General features: G+C 35.7%; 1 protein-coding gene and 2 pseudogenes across 1 annotated transcript; 2 read left to right on the plus strand and 1 right to left on the minus strand.

Moving 5' to 3' along the window:
* The first annotated feature begins 6,057 nt into the window (after nt 1-6,057).
* LOC133204682 (uncharacterized) lies at nt 6,058-7,402 on the plus strand (annotated as a pseudogene).
* A 13-nt stretch (nt 7,403-7,415) lies between these two features.
* On the plus strand, nt 7,416-8,102 carry LOC133204684 (uncharacterized). Its single transcript, XM_061340427.1, has one exon. It carries the CDS (start codon nt 7,416-7,418, stop codon nt 8,100-8,102), a length of 687 nt encoding a protein of 228 aa, XP_061196411.1.
* A 2,545-nt stretch (nt 8,103-10,647) lies between these two features.
* On the minus strand, nt 10,648-12,359 carry LOC133204685 (uncharacterized; annotated as a pseudogene).
* Nucleotides 12,360-19,139: the final 6,780 nt, after the last annotated feature.

Genomic DNA, 19,139 nt, shown 5'->3' on the forward strand with positions numbered 1-19,139 from the left:
TTCAAAGCTTACACAGAGGCCACAAGAGGGTGCAGAAGTAAGACATTTTCCCAAATTTCCTCAATTCTGGTGAAATTTCGTCAAATTTAAGATACTTTTCACTTCGGGAAACATAGAGCACAAGCTTGCCTATTTGAGATTTTTATACAAAAGATGCATCTGATACTAGTGTATGAAATATGTAAATTTGGTAGATAGGCAAGCTTGTGCTCTATGTTTTCTGAAACAAACTGTGCTGTAAAATCAATGAAAATTTGCATAAAAATGTCAAAATTCGTTGATAAACTGTTGCATCATTCTAAAAGACATCCCAAACTAGGGGCCAAAAAGGGGTCTTAGCCTATCTTGTCCTTTTGTGCCTTTGAACAGATACTCTTATATTCATTCTAATCACGACTGAATGATCAGGGGGACACCTCACTCTCATCTAGTAGTGATATACATGCAGGAGTGAGGACATGCACTGGACAAAAAAATTGCATTCCTTGCAAAAAATGTGACTACATTTTTAAATACATGGATCACAAAGGACATCTTGACAAATTTTACACATGAAAGATTGCGCAAGTTCTGCATTGCGGAATCGCTCTGTAGGAATACTTCTAATATCAACATTCTTAAACATTTCAGATGCAGGCTAAGAAGTACATGAACAAATGACAATTTATCTAAAAAAAAAGGGGGGGGGAACAATATCTACACGGAGACAATTGGAGTATGATGTCGAACCCGATGGATGATCTACAGGGGAACTATCTACAAGAGAACAAAAGAAGGATGACGCCGAAGATGAAGGACAATCAGAGGATGTGATGTCTGTTGTCTCTGTCGAAGGTATGGATCTGTTTTGACTGTCTTTGCTAGCATTATGATATGGATGTTCTTGTCGGATGAAACTGTATCTTGTAGACAAAGATGGGACACTTAATTATCTATGTATTATTATCCTTGCTCAGACAAAAATGTTACAGTTGTCTGAATGAGGCAAGAACTCATTTAAAACAAGTCATTTAACTAGACTGCCATCTTCAGCTTGGCTGTGTCTTGTAACACTGAATCTATATGCTGCACAAATTTTAGATGGGTGAATGTAAAGGGAAGTAATTGCAGATTTGCAGTTTTCTTTGGAATGGGACTTGGAATTGATGGGAGAGTCTGCACATATAGTTTAACTTTAATTCATGCTCCATTTCTTAGCGCATCTGGTGCATCAAAAATTGGTACTGTATAAGATTTACATTAGAAGAAATGAAATTTCATGTTTCCTGTCGTTTGATTCTGAAAGGGGGGATATTTTGGAAATAAATAAGCTGGCAAGAAAATAAAAAAAATAATCTGACCTTGACTGTAAATAACTACCTCCTCTCCAACACCACCATCAAATAGTTTGGATCTCTCTCTCTCTCTCTCTCTCTCTCTCTCTCTCTCTCTCTCTCTCTCTCTCTCTCGTCTTTTATCCCAGTGAAGAAGAAAATTAATAATCTGTCCTTGACTGGCGTGAAAATGAGTTGGTTTGAAGGCTGATTTTGGATGAACCATTAATGAAAGAATTGATGATGGATCACTCGATAGAGTAAGTTTGCTGGTTTCGAACTTCCTTCCTACCACATTCAAAATAACATGGCCTGCATGCTGCTCTATTAAAACATTCAATTCTAAATTCATGTGATTTGAAGATTGGTACGACGGGACCTTCTTTGCTTTCAGGACCTGATATGTCTCCTCTTCTTGAGCATAAATAGATAAGACGTCCTGATGTTCATCTGGTGTTTTTTGTTGTAGAACTTGGGTTTCTTTGTTTGATGAATAGATGATAGATAAACTGGAAGATGATGAAGATTTGGGGGAGAGAATGGACTTTGATTCATAGACTTTCTTGGCTACTGTAGTTTTTGCAGGCTTTGACAGTTTTAAGATCGGATGATTCCTGTGGTTTTGAAGCAGGTACAGTTTGGTTCCTTTGCTGGTTCAGGTTCTGCTTTTTTATAACTGTTGTCTCCCTGGTTTGTTGCTTTCTCAATCCTCTGCTCCATTTTAGGTACGACTGCTTCTGGGAAGATTGCTCTTTCCGCTCCTGGGACAGAATGGAAGTTGGGAATAACTTTCTTCATAAATGATCCTACCAGATTAGTCCTTTTCTTTGGAATTCTGCGAATTCCTTTCTCTCTTCTTCTCTGTATTTCATGTTGGCTTTCTTGAGTAGCTGGAGGTGGTATCTAGTAAAACCATGTTTCTGGTCCTTGTGTCCTATGATGTAATGGGAGATATTGCACTGGCATCCAAGCCCAGAGTGTGTTGCTGCGAGATGACGCTCGGCATGAATTCGATTGGTGAACTCTCTGCCGTTACACAGTGCACAATTAAAGCTTTGGACCTGTGTGTCGTAGGTTCCTTTGGAACTATGTCATATATATATGTAATAATATAAAAACATTATAATCATGTCAATTAAAATTTTGAACAATGTTTCAATTTATAAACTGAATATATACAGTATCTAACACCAGAGAGAACCTGCAAAAGCGAACCCACCCCACCGGGTTCGCTATTTGAAAATCTGGGTTCGCTGTGCGTTCGCTCGGGGTCAGCTTTGGGTACGCTAGAGTTAACCCGGCATTCGCTTTCACTCAAGCGTAAAGCGGACCCCGTTTCACCTTGCCGCCTATAAACCCCGCCCCTTATATATTCCAAATACATATATGTACCCTATAGTTGAAATGGTTCATTGTTGTTTCGTGGTTATCGGAAGTATGATGTACCTGTAAGCGAAAAATCACCAGAATTTCACCGTACAATGTATGTTCTACGCATAATTATTATTCGGTGAGAATATTTTTCGCAAGATGACAAATTTTGTGTTTTGTTTATGTAGTTTATAACTGCGTGAACAAAGGCTGTTAAAAAAAATCGCCGTCAAGTATTTAAGGATAAATAGTTGTATAACGTAGAGAAATGTGTTTTATCAAATGAGGATAAGAACCATGTACACTTGTCAAAAAATTTTCTCTACTTCTGTCAATCAATCGTATTTAAAAACTGAAAGGTAGACTAATTATTGAGATACAGGTATACTTGTTTGACGTGCAGTTCAGTTTTGGTTAAGTTCGATGACTTTTTTCCAAAAGGAAATGCGTGTTTTATACTGGAAAATTCTCTGTCTTGACCGACAAACAATTAGTTGTTAACATTTAATCACCGTAATTTCAATATTGGAAGTGCAAATTTACGTAACACGAAAAGATTTTGAGAATGAAACACATCACCCAACCCCCGATAAAAATGCAGTTTATAATAATTTTTCTTGAAGCAGATAATGGGCAAAACGATTCTTCATTTCCTTGTATTTAAGGACGTACAACACACCACTAAAATTTCCTGTCGTTTAATTTTCGCTATTTTTGTATATATTATACATGACTATATATACAATGTGTATGCACATTTTGGACAAAATCGTTCGGGTCGTATTTGGGCAGGAAGTTCCAAAAGTTACCTCCCATTGGTTGTTCAAGCAGAGAAGAAATTTTCAATCGGCTAGCTGTAAAATCCTTGATTATCAAAAAAGTTTAGCTAGTCTGGCTGTCAAATTTCATCGACTCATTCATAAAACCATTAACCACACAAATAAAGTATTTTTGTAGAGGTACACATTGGCAAAATATTTTTGAACTTAAACTGAAAAACTATGGTTCATTTTAGCCCTAAAAAATGCATATTTTTTAATTTAAATATTTTTTTATGAAAAAACCTATCGTTTAATTATGGAAAAAATGCTTTTTTCATATAACTGGTTACAAAAGTAATCTTGATAATTTTTTGCAATCTTTTTAAACGAGCCGTTTTGAATTTATAGCGGAAAAAAATCACCCCCCCTCCCTTTTCTCCTTAAGTCATGTTTCTCAAGCGTCTTTTAGACGTTGGACGAAAACATTGTTAGATCTACAAATACACATGAAAAATTCCAAGCTAGAAAATATTTTTTGCTTTAAGAAAATTATTTACATTATATATCAGAGTTCTTAAAACTTTTCAGTTCATTGAAATGCAGATGTATAGGCAATTTATGACGAAGCCTCCCCCTTTTTGATGAACTTGATGAAACATAGGTTACCCTCGAGATATATATTTAATCTCTTAAATCCCTGAAGTACCAATTCATTCATTCATGCAGATTAAAATTCTGACAACTAGAATAAGAGTTAAACTGTCAACTACTAGAATAAAAGTAAAACTCTTTCTCTAATTAATTCCAGGTGTCCGATATTTAGTCCATACACATGGCTGAAATGCATTTTATACCTGCGTATGAATTCAACTTACATTGAATTTTAATCTCATTTTTCATTAAAAGTGAACGCACGATGTTGAAAATTCAACTCTTCTATGATAAACAGACTGGTAAATGGAATATATTGTTTCTTATTTATTTCAAACAAGAGAGGGGTCTAAAAGTACCCCCCCCCACACACACACACACACACTTGTACGCATCCTTCTTTTGCTTCTATAGATAAATGAAATATCGTATTCGTCTACATTAACTTCAATATATCAAACTGTAAATTCTCCATCTATGTTTAAATTATTCATGTGTCAAACTATTCATGTACAGTGATACATGTATCAAACGTTTGTACGCATCCTTCTTTTGCTTCTATAGATAAATGAAATATCGTATTCGTCTACATTAACTTCAATATATCAAACTGTAAATTCTCCATCTATGTTTAAATTATTCATGTGTCAAAATATTCATGTACAGTGATACATGTATCAAACGTTTTGTTTTGATTCGAGGAAAATGCGCACTGAAATTGTTTACAGTGGTAGATCATAGATCTGGATGGTCGGATATGGCCAGTTTGCCGCATATAAGATATTCATGAATTCGGACCATTTCAGTAAACAATTTTATTACATTTTCGGTACTTACTTAGTATATATCATAGTTTTCAGTTCTTGAGTTCATCAATGTAGATGTGTCTTCATAACTGTTCGGCAAACAGGAAGAAATAACCCAAGAAGGGAAGGGGAAAATCTCCCACATTTTTAGAGTTGTTCCTCTTTGACCAGTGAACTTTTGGAAACGGGTTGTAAAACTTTTTTTTCTTAAAAGGAGAACAAAACAGCATTTATATGGCTAATTCTTAATTTTAAGATAGGCCCGTGATCTGGTAATGCGAATGTTACATAGCCAACTGTAACAAAAGAAAGCAATGTATCATAAAAAAGATAAAGAATATTGTTCTTCTAATACTGATCACGGATACGAGTTTCATATAAAATTAAAGATATTTAAAGACATAATCTTTCTTTTCTTCCCTTTTTATGGAGGGAGGGGCGGGTTTGAAATCAAAAGCGCAAATAATCAAGGATACGATTTGGTATTTCTAAATAAACCACATCAAGTCCCTAATCCCATTTTCTTTTAATTACGTCGGGATCGATTCGGTCGTCATTTTGACGCTTTATTATAAACGTCAAATTTGACGTCAAGTTAAACGTTTAATTGAAATTGCAAGAGTTATCTCTCCCAGTGTGTTGTACGTCTTTAATTATACATGTATTTCACAGCTCAGGCCATATAAGGATCACATAATTAATTCATGTTCTTATTAATTTTAAGTTTTTTTTTGAGAGTTATACAAATAAGTGTTACTTTAAAGCGTATCTGCCTGATGGAGTGTTAAGAACAAAATAACACTTCAATACACTACCCCCCCCCCCCCCCCCCCCCGGCCGACACGGTAGCTCAGTCGGTAGAGCGCTCGCTCCGTGATCGGAAGGTCGTGTGTTCGAATAACGGCCGCGACTGACCCAAGTTGATAAAAAAAAATAGGTAGCAACTGTTCCTTCGCCAGGCGCTCGGTACTCATCGTCGAAACCCACGGCTGATTACGCTTCGTTCCTCTCTCTATCACCCGTGGGTCCATTGAAACCAATTCGCTCGTTTCTCATAAATATTCATTAAATTTGTTGTCCAATCAAATTAGCCGTTATAGGTTTAGAACTCTCCTGTTTTAAAGGTAGCATTACTGTAACCTCGCTTGCACAACAATGGCTGCGCCCAGTAAATGTTGTGCTCTCTGCGAAAAAATCATACATGACCGTTCTTACAGATCCCTGTCGTCATATACAAGCCAGGAGCAGTACAGGGAAGTATTTAAACTCATGTGCATTCCGGACATTAAAGGATTTGCGTGCAATATTTGTGCCAATAAACTCAACCGCGTTCAAAAACTGAACAACGACCTGAAAACAAGGTTAGTTAGCATTAAAGACGAACGAGATAAGCTTATTTCCACTTTAAAAGATATGCCAGGGGTTCGAAGTCTTAAACTTCCTGAAAAATTACCCACACCAAAAGGGACAAAACGAGTGTTCAGTTCAATAAAGCTCACCCCAACTCCAAAATCGAGAGTGAAGAAAGGCTTGTTCGTTAGTCCTGGTTCTTCAAGCAAAAAACGAGTTGAGCATCTAAAGTTTGTTAGTCGTGGTTCCTCAAGCCCCCCAAAAGTTGAACCTTTAAAGTGTCATGACATTAAGAAGGTTGATAAATCTACTCAAACCAAAGACCAGTCGGAAGAGTTTGATGTCAATGTAATCTGATTTTTGTTGTAGTTAGTTAAAGTATCTACATGTTCTAAGTGCTCATGATTTGTTTTAGCTTTTCAGTTGTTTGATGTTAACCATTTTTACATTGAATGTAAGATATACAATAATTGTAATTTGTATAAACTCTACTGAATAGGCATTCTATTGAATACTTAATCATTATACAGATAGTTGTGAAGTATAATGGAGTGGAAAGATTAAAGATTATCAAAGGTGAACATGAACAGGCAGCTTTGAAATCATTGCTGAACAATTCCTCACCAAGAGCAGTGCTTCGGAATTTCAGTCAGAATGAAAATTACAGAAAAGAAATGCTTGACATTGTTAAAAATGTTATCCAGAATGAAATAAAAGTGTTTCCAAAAACGATAGTGATGTGTTCAAAGGACATGCATCCAACAATGAAAAACTTACAATTCGATTGGAAATGTACAAGCCAAAAGCTTCAACTGAATGCACCATACCTGTTTTCAGTACTGCTATTTCTTTGCAAGAGAAGAAAAACCTACCACAGATGCTTTCTTCCATAGCTGTTCTTTTGTATGGGAGGTCACAGACCTCCAATCAGCTGCAATACATACTTGGTTTAACTCTTCAGAAATGTGGCTTGAACAGAGAGGTAATAATATATATTTATGATATTTTTGTAAACAATGTTTGGGATATACTTAAGAATCAAACATCATCTGTGAGTGTCTCACAGAAAGGAAAAAAGAAAAAAGGAGCTTCTGAAGCAGCAAGAAAATCAGATACATTCATTGATGACTTTTTATGTAGAGGAGGTTGAAAGGAAACATATGATGGGAGATGAAAATGGTGCAGGGAACGAAATGGATACAGGTGCAGTTAACAAAAAGCAGCGATCAATTGAAATACTAGGTGACAATCTAGATATTACAATTACCCCTTCTAAAATGAGCTTGCAAAACCAAAGGAAAAGTTTACACTGGTTTCTAGTTTTGGTTAAAGAGAAACAAATCACTTTTGAGGAATCTAAAGTCCCCTTTGAACCACCTGTGGATTTTGCAGCATTGAATACTGTAAACTGGATCCCATCAAGTAAACAATTGAATTCTTTAATGTCAAGTTTCAAATTTCATGTAGCTAGTGTACTTATGCATTATGTTCCATACCTACAGTTACATATAACAAGTTTTCCCAAGCATATTGAGCACATGTACATGGACCAGGTGAGAAAGAAATCCGTTTTTCTGAACTGTGATTTAATAGAGGCCAGTGAGAATAGCTCACAGGGTATGATAGAAATTCTTCAAAAAGTTCATCAACTTGCTGTTCCGCATGTTAGGGATAATCCTGACAAGAATGTTTTGGAAAAGGTAGTTTTTGGTGGGGACGTCTTGACGAACAAAAGGGCATTTAGTGCCCAAGAAGCAATGCAGAACAGCCCCTCTGAGTACGAGTCCCTATTAGGTGTTATTCACAGACCAGAGGGTCTACATAGAAAAATGAACTTCCTTCTGGTATAATATATCAACAATTGGGAGTTTGACAGTTTGGAGTTATGTTTATAATAACAGTTGTTGTTTCATAAAAGTGAGTTTTCTTGTCCTTTGGTTTATGATTACAGAATTAATGTTGATTTATTCAAACATCGACTAGTACATTGTCAGAAACTAACTTTGAATAGGAAACTGACGCATCTGAAAAATTAAGAGTTTCTGACAATGTACCCACTAACCAAACCCATTTCTTACAACTAGTTTGTTTTCAATTTCTTTCTGTTAGTTTTCATCATTATTTCAAGCTGCATGTGAAAGTTTACAACATTACTACTTGCATTGCTTGAGATTCTCATACATTTAGTACTAGCATTTTAATCAGTTTAATAATGTGAAAATTTTGACCCCTGATCCAGGGGCTCATGTCTTGACATTGGCTATATGCAGTATGTAGTTTTCGAGGTTTTAGTGTAAAACTTTTAAAAAGAAATCAAATTTAGAATCATTGGTTCAACAATTTTGCCAGCAGAATTTTGTTATTACATTTTGCTCAGTTCACCATTAATGCCATTGTAATTATATCCCTGCCTGAAGGAGACTGGGGTATACTATTTTACCCTTACGTGTCTGTTCTGTGTGTCTGTCCGTAACAAATTTTTGTCGCAGTTTTGTCAGCAACTACTCATCGCAGGTGATTGATACTTTAGTACATTCTTTCTTTAGGCTTGCCATATGGTGGGATTCATTTTTAGCTCACCTGAGCTGAAAGCTCAAGTGAGCTTTTCTGATCACATTTTGTCTGTAGTTCACCCACCTGTCTGTAACCTTTTCACATTTTCGACTTCTTCTCCACCACTGGGCCAATTTCAACCAAACTTGCCACAAAGCATCCTTGGGTGGAGGGGGTTTAAGTTTATTCAAATAAAGGGCCACGCTCTCTTACAAGGGGAGATAATTAAAAATTGGTGAAAATTTGGTGTCTTCTCAAGAACCATAAAAGTTCAATCTTATGCGAAACCTTCATTACATAGTGTAGATTAAACTTTGTTCAAATCATGACCCCCGGGGGTAGGGTGGGGCCACAATGGGGGGGATCAAATTTTACATTGCTTTAGGTGAGCGTTGTGGCTCATGGGCCTCTTGTGCAAATTTGATGTCAACATGAGAGGGAACATTCAGATCAGAGTGGGGGTATTACTAGTGAGCATTCGCTCATCTGTATGACAACACAGGTCATTGATGCTATAAAAGATGGTCTTATGTCAACAACAAAAACAGCACGATCCAAAAGCAGTCGACCAGTGGTTGATAAGACAAAGGACATCATGACCGTTATAAACTTCCTAAGATCTAAAGCCTTTGTCAAAGACATCACTTGGTCAAGTTTCAGTAAGTTTAAAGATCCGATCAAGTGTATTGAGTCTGTAGATTTACATGAGTGGATAATTAAACAGAAAGAAATTGCCAATATGTACATGAAATAATAAATATTTCTGTTTGATTGCTTATGAAATGTGTTCACCGATTAAATCATGATACATATGATATGAGACTTAAGGAGGCTGGGGGGTCAACAAATTAACCACAAATTAATCACCAGATTTAACTTTAGATACGATATCTTAAGCTGTCAACTATCATTTGGCAAAGAAAAATTTCAAAAATTTTAGTTTTAAAATTTGATCATTTTCTATATCTTCATATGGAGCTCTTCTTCTAAAGGAGATCAATATAGTCTAAAAATGGCCACAACCCCCCAGCCTCTTTAAGAAGTATTACGGTAACTTGTAAGTGCAATTTTTGTGACATTATTCTTGAGCAAGAGTTCCTGACAACTGACAAAATTTATGCCTTGATTGTAATGCAATAAAACAAGCTGAATTGTACCACTACCACTATATTGGCATGCAGGAAAATTAATTTTGGTGCCATACAACATATGTCTTAGCATGTGACTTAATTATGTTAACATTAACAAAATGATATGCATTGTAAATATGCTTACAAACAGGTTTATTTTTGTTAATTTTAAATAAAGTAGCACGAAAAACGTGCATTTCAAAATAATCATCTCGATTGTTGACACAACTTAGTTGCATGTTTACATAGTTAAATAAAATGTCACCATACACTTTCAAAAGAATGTAAAAGTCATGTATGGTTTAAAGTTAGTCATTATTATCTGAAATTAAATATGACTTTTGTTGCATGTCAACATATATTTTCCTGCATATTCAAACAATTATCTTTCATGTTAGCATAATCTGGTAAAAAAAAAAATTCACACAAATGGGGTATATTTTAAAAGAATTTGACTTAGAAGATTCAGTTAAAAAAATACGGAAGGAACAAGATCTAACATTTTTCTCCTTTCATTAATATTTGGTATCAATTACACAAATAAACAAGACAGTCATCTGACATTTTCTTTGACAGGTACCAAGGGTTACATTGAAATGCTGTAGTCCAGAATTACAGTATCAAAATAGCTGGTCAAAAATTGGCAAATCTTGTAAAGATGAATAACGCAACAAATACGGTTACTAGTAAAGTGTCCATCACATGGTTATCATTAAAAAGAATCGGTGTCACTTTCACTATTGAGATCAGAGTCGGAAAATGTTTCATGTTCCTCAAAAATGCATGAGTGTTCATAGTCTTTACAATTTCCTTCACCACATAAGCAACTAGCAGTACATATGTCACAACATAAATGTTTCACTCTATCTTCTTCTGGATTATAGTTATATGCAGACAGCATTACTTCCCTCCTGCAAGTATCTGTGTTGTCAATGTACCTTTTCATATCATCATCCAAATTTCTGCATTGTCTTGAATTGTAAAGAAATAAGGCCATTTTTGTTTGTGAGCCATCTCTCCCTGCTCTACCTAATTGCTGTACAAAAGAATTCATATCTTTTAGTGGACCAAAATGAATTACATTGTTTAGACCTTTAAAATTTACCCCCATCCCTGCAGCACTTGTTGCTATCAACACTCTTATTTTGCCATTTGCATCCTGCATGTCTTGTTTTATATTTTCTTTTACAGTTTCATTTGTTTTTGAATGATACATATCAATGTTCTGAGATTTTTCCATCCTAAATGCACAAAAAACATCACCACATAACTTGATAGAAGGTCAAAAAATAATAAAACGTCCACAAAGTGTTCCCTTTTCCCTTAAAAATTTTATTAAAAAGAAAAATAAATCTGGTAATGGTACAGTACTTTTGACCTTTTTCATAAATAATTTTATATTGTTTCGATCAGGATTGTCAATCATTTCATAACAATTATTCATGGCAAACTTTTTCTTTAGGTCAGCTCTAGCAGCCTTGTTAGCAGTTGCAGTTATTAGTAAAATAGGACACTGTATCAGTGATCGTACTTCTCCAATTGTTCCATACCAGACTCTGAAAGGTTCATCCCCTCTGGTACCACTTTCACCCCTGCAATTAAACATTTGAACATTTACACCTGATGATTTTGCAAGTCTTAAGAGTCTTATTTCTTAAAAGCTGATGAGAATATTAGTTATCCAGGTTCAATCAAGGGTGTACAGGAATTTACACTGGGTTTTATTCCATACACCCTGAGGCTGAAGGGTGTATGGAATACAACCCGAGGTAAATCCCTGTACACCTTTGAATAACGAATTTATTTCCTATGTAACCAAATAAATTCTTTGTAAACACAAGTCCAATCAACTGTGTTTTAAGCTATCGATAGATTTACTACATGCTACAATGCATTGTGAAGTCATGATATCTGCTTTTTATTATCATGATTAGAGAGAATCTATATGCATTTTGATGTCATGTTATTTACCCCCGGCTCAAGGCGGGTGTACGGAAATTTACACCCAACTTTGTAACCAATTAATTTCTTAAAGCTTGTGTTACAAGCTATATTATACGAAATAACAGACAATATCGCTTCCGGAGAGGTAAATAAAAACTGAAACGTCTCATCTGCTATCTGCGCATCTTCTTCTGAGTTTCTACCGATATATGTTGCAGTAAATCCAAGTGACTGCAAAAACTCGCATTGTTCTTTCATTATTGAAATAAGAGGGGATATCACTAACACATTGCAGGGAAGGCGGTGTTTTTCAGTCCACAACACTTGAAAAGCTTGATAACATAAGCTTTTCCCACCCCCTGTCTTCATAGACAAATATACATCCCTTCCTTCAAGTAGCTTTTCTAGTGTATCTTTCTGAAATGTCTTTAATTTGCTTATTCCAAATCGTTCGCTAGCCACTTGATCAATTGACGCCATTTTGAAGTATAAAGTGCTTTGAAAGGAACTTGCTGATTGGACAATATCGCTGTAGGTGTACCTCGAGCGACCAATTAAATTGCCTCAATTATTCATGAGAACGAGCGAATTGGTATGAATGGACCCACGGGTGATGGAGAGAGGAACGAAGCGTAATCAGCCGTGGGTTTCCGACGATGCTCGGTACTTTGAAGTGAAAGTTGTAGGTCCTTCAGATGAGACTTTCAAACCCGAGGCCCATTTGCACGATAAAAAAAAAACCCTCACTGGTCAATAGGCCTGAGCTCCGAGTAAAGGTGTAAATTTGAAGCCCTTCACCGGTATATGGTGACGTCTCTATACGAGTTAAAAATTCTCAAAGGGATAAAACTACAATCAATCAATCAGTAATTTAAAAAAAAAGTAAGAGCCTTTAACTTTACAAAAATATGAGATTTCCCAGTCAACCATATCCATTTTTCGTTCCATACAAGCACGATTGTACTTTTCTTAAGTTTAGAGAATGGCCTTGTATGCACGTATACGTTATAATAAACTTATTTATACTATAAATGGTCAATCTCTAAACGTAAGAAAGAGTACAATCTGCTTGCATGGAAGGACATATGGGTATGAATGATTGGGAAATATATACTTGAGAAATTTTGAGTTCTTACGATTTTTAAAATTAATATTGGGGGTCGATCCAAACTTCAGGTGCCTTTGAATCCCGCCTTTCCAATTTATGTTTTTGGCTAATTATGTGTACATGATGGCGTAAATAAAAATCGTTCCATATCTTTTTTTTTTTAGCTCACCTGAGCCAAAGGCTCAAGTGAGCTTTTCTGATCACTTTTTGTACGTCGACCGTCTGTCCGTCCGTCCATCTGTAAACTTTTCACATTTTCGATTTCTTCTCAAGAACCACTGGGCCAAATTCAACCAAACTTGCCACAAAGTATCCTTGGGTGAAGGGGATTCAAGTTTGTTCAAATGAAGGGCCACGCCCTCTTTCAAGGGGAGATAATTAGGAATTAGTGAAAAAATAATGGCATCATTTAAAAATCTTCTTCTCAAGAACCACTGGGCCAGGAAAGATGAAACTTATGTGGAAACATCCTCAGGTAGTGTAGATTCAAGTTTGTTCAAATCATGACCCCCGGGGGTAGGTTGGGGCCACAATGGGGGATCAAAGTTTTACATAGAAATATATAGGAAAATATCTTTAAAAATCTTCTTCTTATGAACAGCAAAGCCATGATTAGTCATATTTATATGGAAGCATCCTCAGGTAGTGTAGATTCAAGTTTCTTCAAATCATGACCCCTGAGGATAGGGTGGGGCCACAATGGGGGATCAAAGTTTTACATAGAAATATACAGGAAAAAATCTTTTTCTCAGGAACAGAAAAGCCTGCATTAGTAAATTTGATATGGAGGCATCCTTGGGTAGTGTAGAATGAAATTTGTTCAAATCATGACCCCCGGGGGTAGGGTGGGGCCACAATGGGGGATCAAAGTTTTACATAGAAATATTTAGGAAAATATTTTAAAAAATCTTCTTCTTAAGAACAACAAAGCCGTGATCGGTGACTATTTATATGGAAGCATCCTCAGGTAGTGCAGATTCAAGTTTGTTCGAATCATGACCCCCGGGGGTAGGGTGCGGCCACAATGGGGGATCAAAGTTTTAAATAGAAATATATAGGAAAATATTTTAAAAAATCTTCTTCTTAAGAACAGCAAAGCCATGATTGGTCATATTTATATGGAGGCATCCTCAGGTAGTTTAGATTCAAGTTTGTTTAAATCATGACCCCCGGGGATAGGGTGGGGCCACAATGGGGGATCAAAGTTTTACATAGAAATACATAGGAAAATATCTTTAAAAATCTTCTTCTTAAGAACAGCAAAGCCATAATTAGTCATATTTATATGGAAGCATCCTCAGGTAGTGTAGATTCAAGTTTGTTTAATCATGATCCCTGGGGATAGGGTGGGGCCACAATGGGGGATCAAAGTTTTACATAGAAATATATAGGAAAATATCTTTAAAATCTTCTTGTTAAGAACAGCAAAGCCATGATTGGTCATATTTATATGGAAGCATCCTCAGGTAGTGTAGATTCAAATTTGTTCAAATCATGACCCCGGGGGTAGGGTTGGGCCACAATGGGGGATCAAAGTTTTACATAGAAATATACAGGAAAAAATCTTTTCCTCAAGAACAGAAAAGCCATGATTAGTAAAATTGATATGGAGGCATCCTTGGGTACTGTGGAATGAAATTTGTTCAAACGAGGGACCCCGGGGCCAATGGGGGATCAAATTTTTACAAATGAATATATGGGAAAAATTCTTCTGCTCAAGAACAGCAATGCCATTTGTAATATTGATATGAAAGCATCATCAGGTAGTTTAAAATTCAACCCCCCCCCCTTAACTTTTCAATACTTAACTGATTTTTGCTTTTTTTTTCCCCTAGCCAATGTGCTCAGGTGAGCGATGTGGCCCATGGGCCTCTTGTTTCTTATTTTGGTCATTTTTTTTTTTAGTTTTCATTGCAACAAAGTGTAAGATGCATGTGAAAACAAAACACGGCTTGATTGTTTTACTGATTCGAAGGGTTTATGGTACGATGTAACTCGCACACATTTGTTCTGTGATTACTTCCCTTGTTTTGTTGTGTACCTGCTATGGAATAGAAATGTTTTTTTTCACTTCATCAGCTTCTTGTCTTACTGATATCCGCATAAATTGTCTTGACACCAGACACAGTGCATCTGTGTCTGGATAAAAGACTGGATATACATCTTTAACTGCCCAACACAGTGGAAGGGGACAGAATATCAAATGTGTCGGCGACGAAGGAATACCCCTCCCCCCTCCTTTGGCGAGAAATCTTAGTGTAGCCATAACTTGTAGAAGAGTAGTGATTGCACAACTTCTCAGAGTATCTCTCTCAAGAAATCGTTTTATTAAATTGACCACGAACAAAATTGTGTCCAGGTGGAAACGATAGCGTTTGAAAATTCTCCCCTCTGGGATTAATTCTAATGGATTATCACGATCAACAAGCCTGTTGTGTGCGACTCTCTGCCTATGCCGACTTCTACGACGCTGCCGTCTGTTGTTCACTGCCATATCTGAGATTCTTTTAATACTTAAGTCTACTAAAGAGGTTTGTTCTCAGTTTTAGTAAGGTAAAGAAAACTTAACGAGGTTCGCTCCTGAGCTTTTGAGCAGATTTAAATCTTATCCTATATTTCAAAAATTCTGCATAAAAATTTAATTCTTACAATAAATTTGAATTCTACAATGCCAATTAATTTATATTCAGTTAAAACTCCATGATATAATTCCATACCAAAAGCATTAAGTGAGGAACTTTATTTTGTGGCGGAAGGTTTTTTAGAAGAAATCATCATTTTTTCTCTTTCGAAGTATTTAAAGTATGTTAAGTTTGGATTCCTATTTTTACATGCAGTCTGCACACAGAGTTTTTTTTGTGTGTAGTGAACTGTTTTATACTTGTCCTAAATTATATATCAAATAAACTGTCGTGAATTCTATCATTATATTTGATCAATATAGCAAATATATTGTGAAAATATATTGTGAAAATTTCCCTATTTTAAGCTTAAAATTAGCACTATCGTAGTAATATCTAAAAATTAACATCACAGACCACCACTTTTTATTGTCTTTTCTGAATATATAAAATACTTTTAACCATTCTTTTTAAATTCAGTAAAATGTCATTACTTTCAAATGATTTTTTTGCTTGTTAAATTTTTAAGGCCAGAAAAATGAAATTTTTTGAGTGCAAAAAGGTCAAATAATTGAACATGCGGAGTAATTTGAAATTTTTTTAGTTGTCACAAATTTTAATGTGTCTATTCAAGATGAAATAAAACTGTGTTTGTTCCCATAATTTATTTGAATAAAAAAATATAAGAGGAAAAACTTTACAAATTGATTTATGTGTAAGACGTATTTACAGTGCAAAAAGGTCAAACTAAATGCTCTGTAGCGCCAAAAGAAGTGCATTGACCCCCATCTTTTGTTTTCATTTTTAATTAAGCTATGTGTATAAGTTCTAAAAATATACTTGATAAAAAATTCTCATTACTTTTGATGGCAGGATCCAACCTCCTTAAGTTTTTTTTCGCGAAATGCAATATTTTGAGTTTTCTCAAATTTGAGATTTTTCTCATATATTTGAGTAAAAACTCAAACCTAAGTCTGAGATTTAACTTGATTTTTTTTTCGAGAAAGCCAAGCCTGGTCGACACAATGACTATGAGATAAGGCAATACGCATTATTATGTGACCGACCTACTCGATGTTCGATCTTAAAGTCATAGGATGACAGTGATTCGAACCATTGTGCTAATTGACCTTTTGGGTTTTTGAAGTTTAATAACCATGTCAATGATCCATGAGCAGTTCGTATCTTGAAAGGTTTGATATATAGATAATGATGGAAATGTTTAACTGATTTCATTATTGCTCATAGTTCTCTTCTAGTTACACAAAAGCGCCTTTCAGTTGTACTTAATGTTATGCTTCAAAAAAAAAAACAAAACAAAAAAAAACTTGTGACCTTGAAAACCCCTATTTGTTCTCGGGAAAGAACTTCCCCTAAATCTGTATGGGAGGCGTCTGTGTCCAGGTTGAACAGACTTTCATCCTTAGGAAATGATAAGATGTAAGAGCTAATAAGAGCTTACTTTAGTTTGTCGAATGCATCTTGACAGTTGGGTTCCTTTACTTTTTTTCGGGATTCTTTCAATTTATTCAAAGGTTAGGCAATATCCATAAATATGTTTACAAATATCTTGTAGTAGGAACAGAGAAAACATCTTGCATCCCTAACATTTCAGGGAATAGGCCAATTTTTCACTGCTTCAATTTTTGATGGGTCAGATGATATCCCGTGTTCATTTACAATATGTCCAAGGAATGAAACTTCTCTCTGTAGAAATGTACTACTTTGGACTCATTTTCAAAGTAGCTTCATGTAGTCTAGTAATTGATTGTATGTTGTTTAACGTCTCATGCGAGACCGCACCATATACCGGTGAAGGGCTTCAAATTTAGACCTTTACTCTGCACTCTGGGTCATTTGGCAGTTAGGGATCTTTATCGTGCCAACGCCTGTCGTGACACGGGGCCTCAGTTTTTAAGGTCTCATCCGAAGGACTCGTAGTGCCGAGCGCTTGGCGAAGGAACAGTTTGCTACCTAATTTTTTATCGCTCTACCGACTGAGCTACCGTGACGGTGTGTCCAGTGAAAACTTGTCTTATTGTCAAAGTGCTGTCAAAAGTTTTTAAAGAATAATGATGTCGTCTAGATACACTAAAATTTTCCATGTTATCTTACATAAAGCTCTTCTTTTTGCTAACTAGGATTTTCATTTCTCCTATATCAAAACAAGGGATCCTTTTATCCTTAACTTTCAATTTCTTTTCCATAAGTAATGTCACTTGTTGCCATAAAATCTATTCTTATTTACAATCATTAAGGCTATCTGCTACCAACACATTGTGGGTAACAGTATCCTTTCCCAAGCTTATATATAATGGAATCTCTCCTTGAATCAAAATAGTTTGCCCATTCGCCGATGTCAAGTTGATTGAAGATGGTGTCAATTAATCGTTACCCAGATATCTGGCAAACTATTATAGCTGAGTAGTTTTACACTAGCCTCGGTATCCACTATCATAGGTGTCATTTTCTTTTCTATTTTCCCAACTACATTAATTCCATCACTTCCAACTTTCATGATGCCATTTAGTTTAACTTCAATTAAATCACTCTTATTGAGGATTTAATTTCATTTTCAGTTCCAAATTTTTCATTGAGTTTGACTGAAATAGCTTCTTTGCTTAACTATATTTGATTTTCGAGGTGGAACTTCATTTGTTAAACCGGCGTACGCCGAATGCGCCGCTTGACCTTTGGTAACCCGGCTTGTTACTTCATTTGACCGGGGGAGGATCACTGGCGTATGCCGATCTCGCTGGTTCGAAAAGTGATAGATCATAATTAATTGATTATTATTTAGTATAATGATAATTCATTTCAAAATTTAATCAGTAGACTTCAAGAAACAAACGAAAATAAAGAATATTCAACAAAACTTGGTTTATACACGAAAAATGTTTCCGGAGGGTGAATGTGTAAATATGACAACGCTAGTGATCAGACCATCAGCATGGTCAGTCATTTTGAAACGAAGTGGAATGTGCACCCGTGAAATGTTGAATGTGTCATGATTCCTTGAGTTTGTTCTGTTTCGGTAACTGATAAGCTTGAGCGTTGGATATTTATCATCATTTGTTTAGCATGTTTAGGATTCCATAGGAAACAACGTCAGAGGAAAGAGGTGCTGACATTGGAACCGAGCTATCATCGAGAACTGGCTCAGCATTTGATGTCTCTTGTCTTGGTAAGTTTTCATCTGTCACTTTTGAAAGTGTAGCACTGAGTGCCTTTTTCTGCTGTGTTGAACAGTGTCTATTGTATGATATTATGGAAGATTCATTTCTATGCCCTGACATAAACATAATGTGCCTTGTTTCATGACCAGCGTTGTTCATGTGTTGTATTGAGGTTGCCCTCAATGTGGAGTATAGATTTTACTGGTTTTGGCAAATTTGCAAATTTCGGACAAAAAGTTGGTAAATGTTCTTTTTGCCAGGGGTTAGTTTAGAAACCATGTGGATGTGATAGATGGGAATTCAACTGCAGCCTTGTTGTATTGGTTAAAAAGGTGAGTTGAAGTGACATCAGTTT

The sequence above is a fragment of the Saccostrea echinata genome, unplaced genomic scaffold (assembly GCF_033153115.1).
Source record: "Saccostrea echinata isolate AGI-Se365-2 ecotype Australia unplaced genomic scaffold, CSIRO_AGI_Sech_v1 ptg000054l, whole genome shotgun sequence".
NCBI classification, from domain to species: Eukaryota; Metazoa; Mollusca; class Bivalvia; order Ostreida; family Ostreidae; genus Saccostrea; species Saccostrea echinata.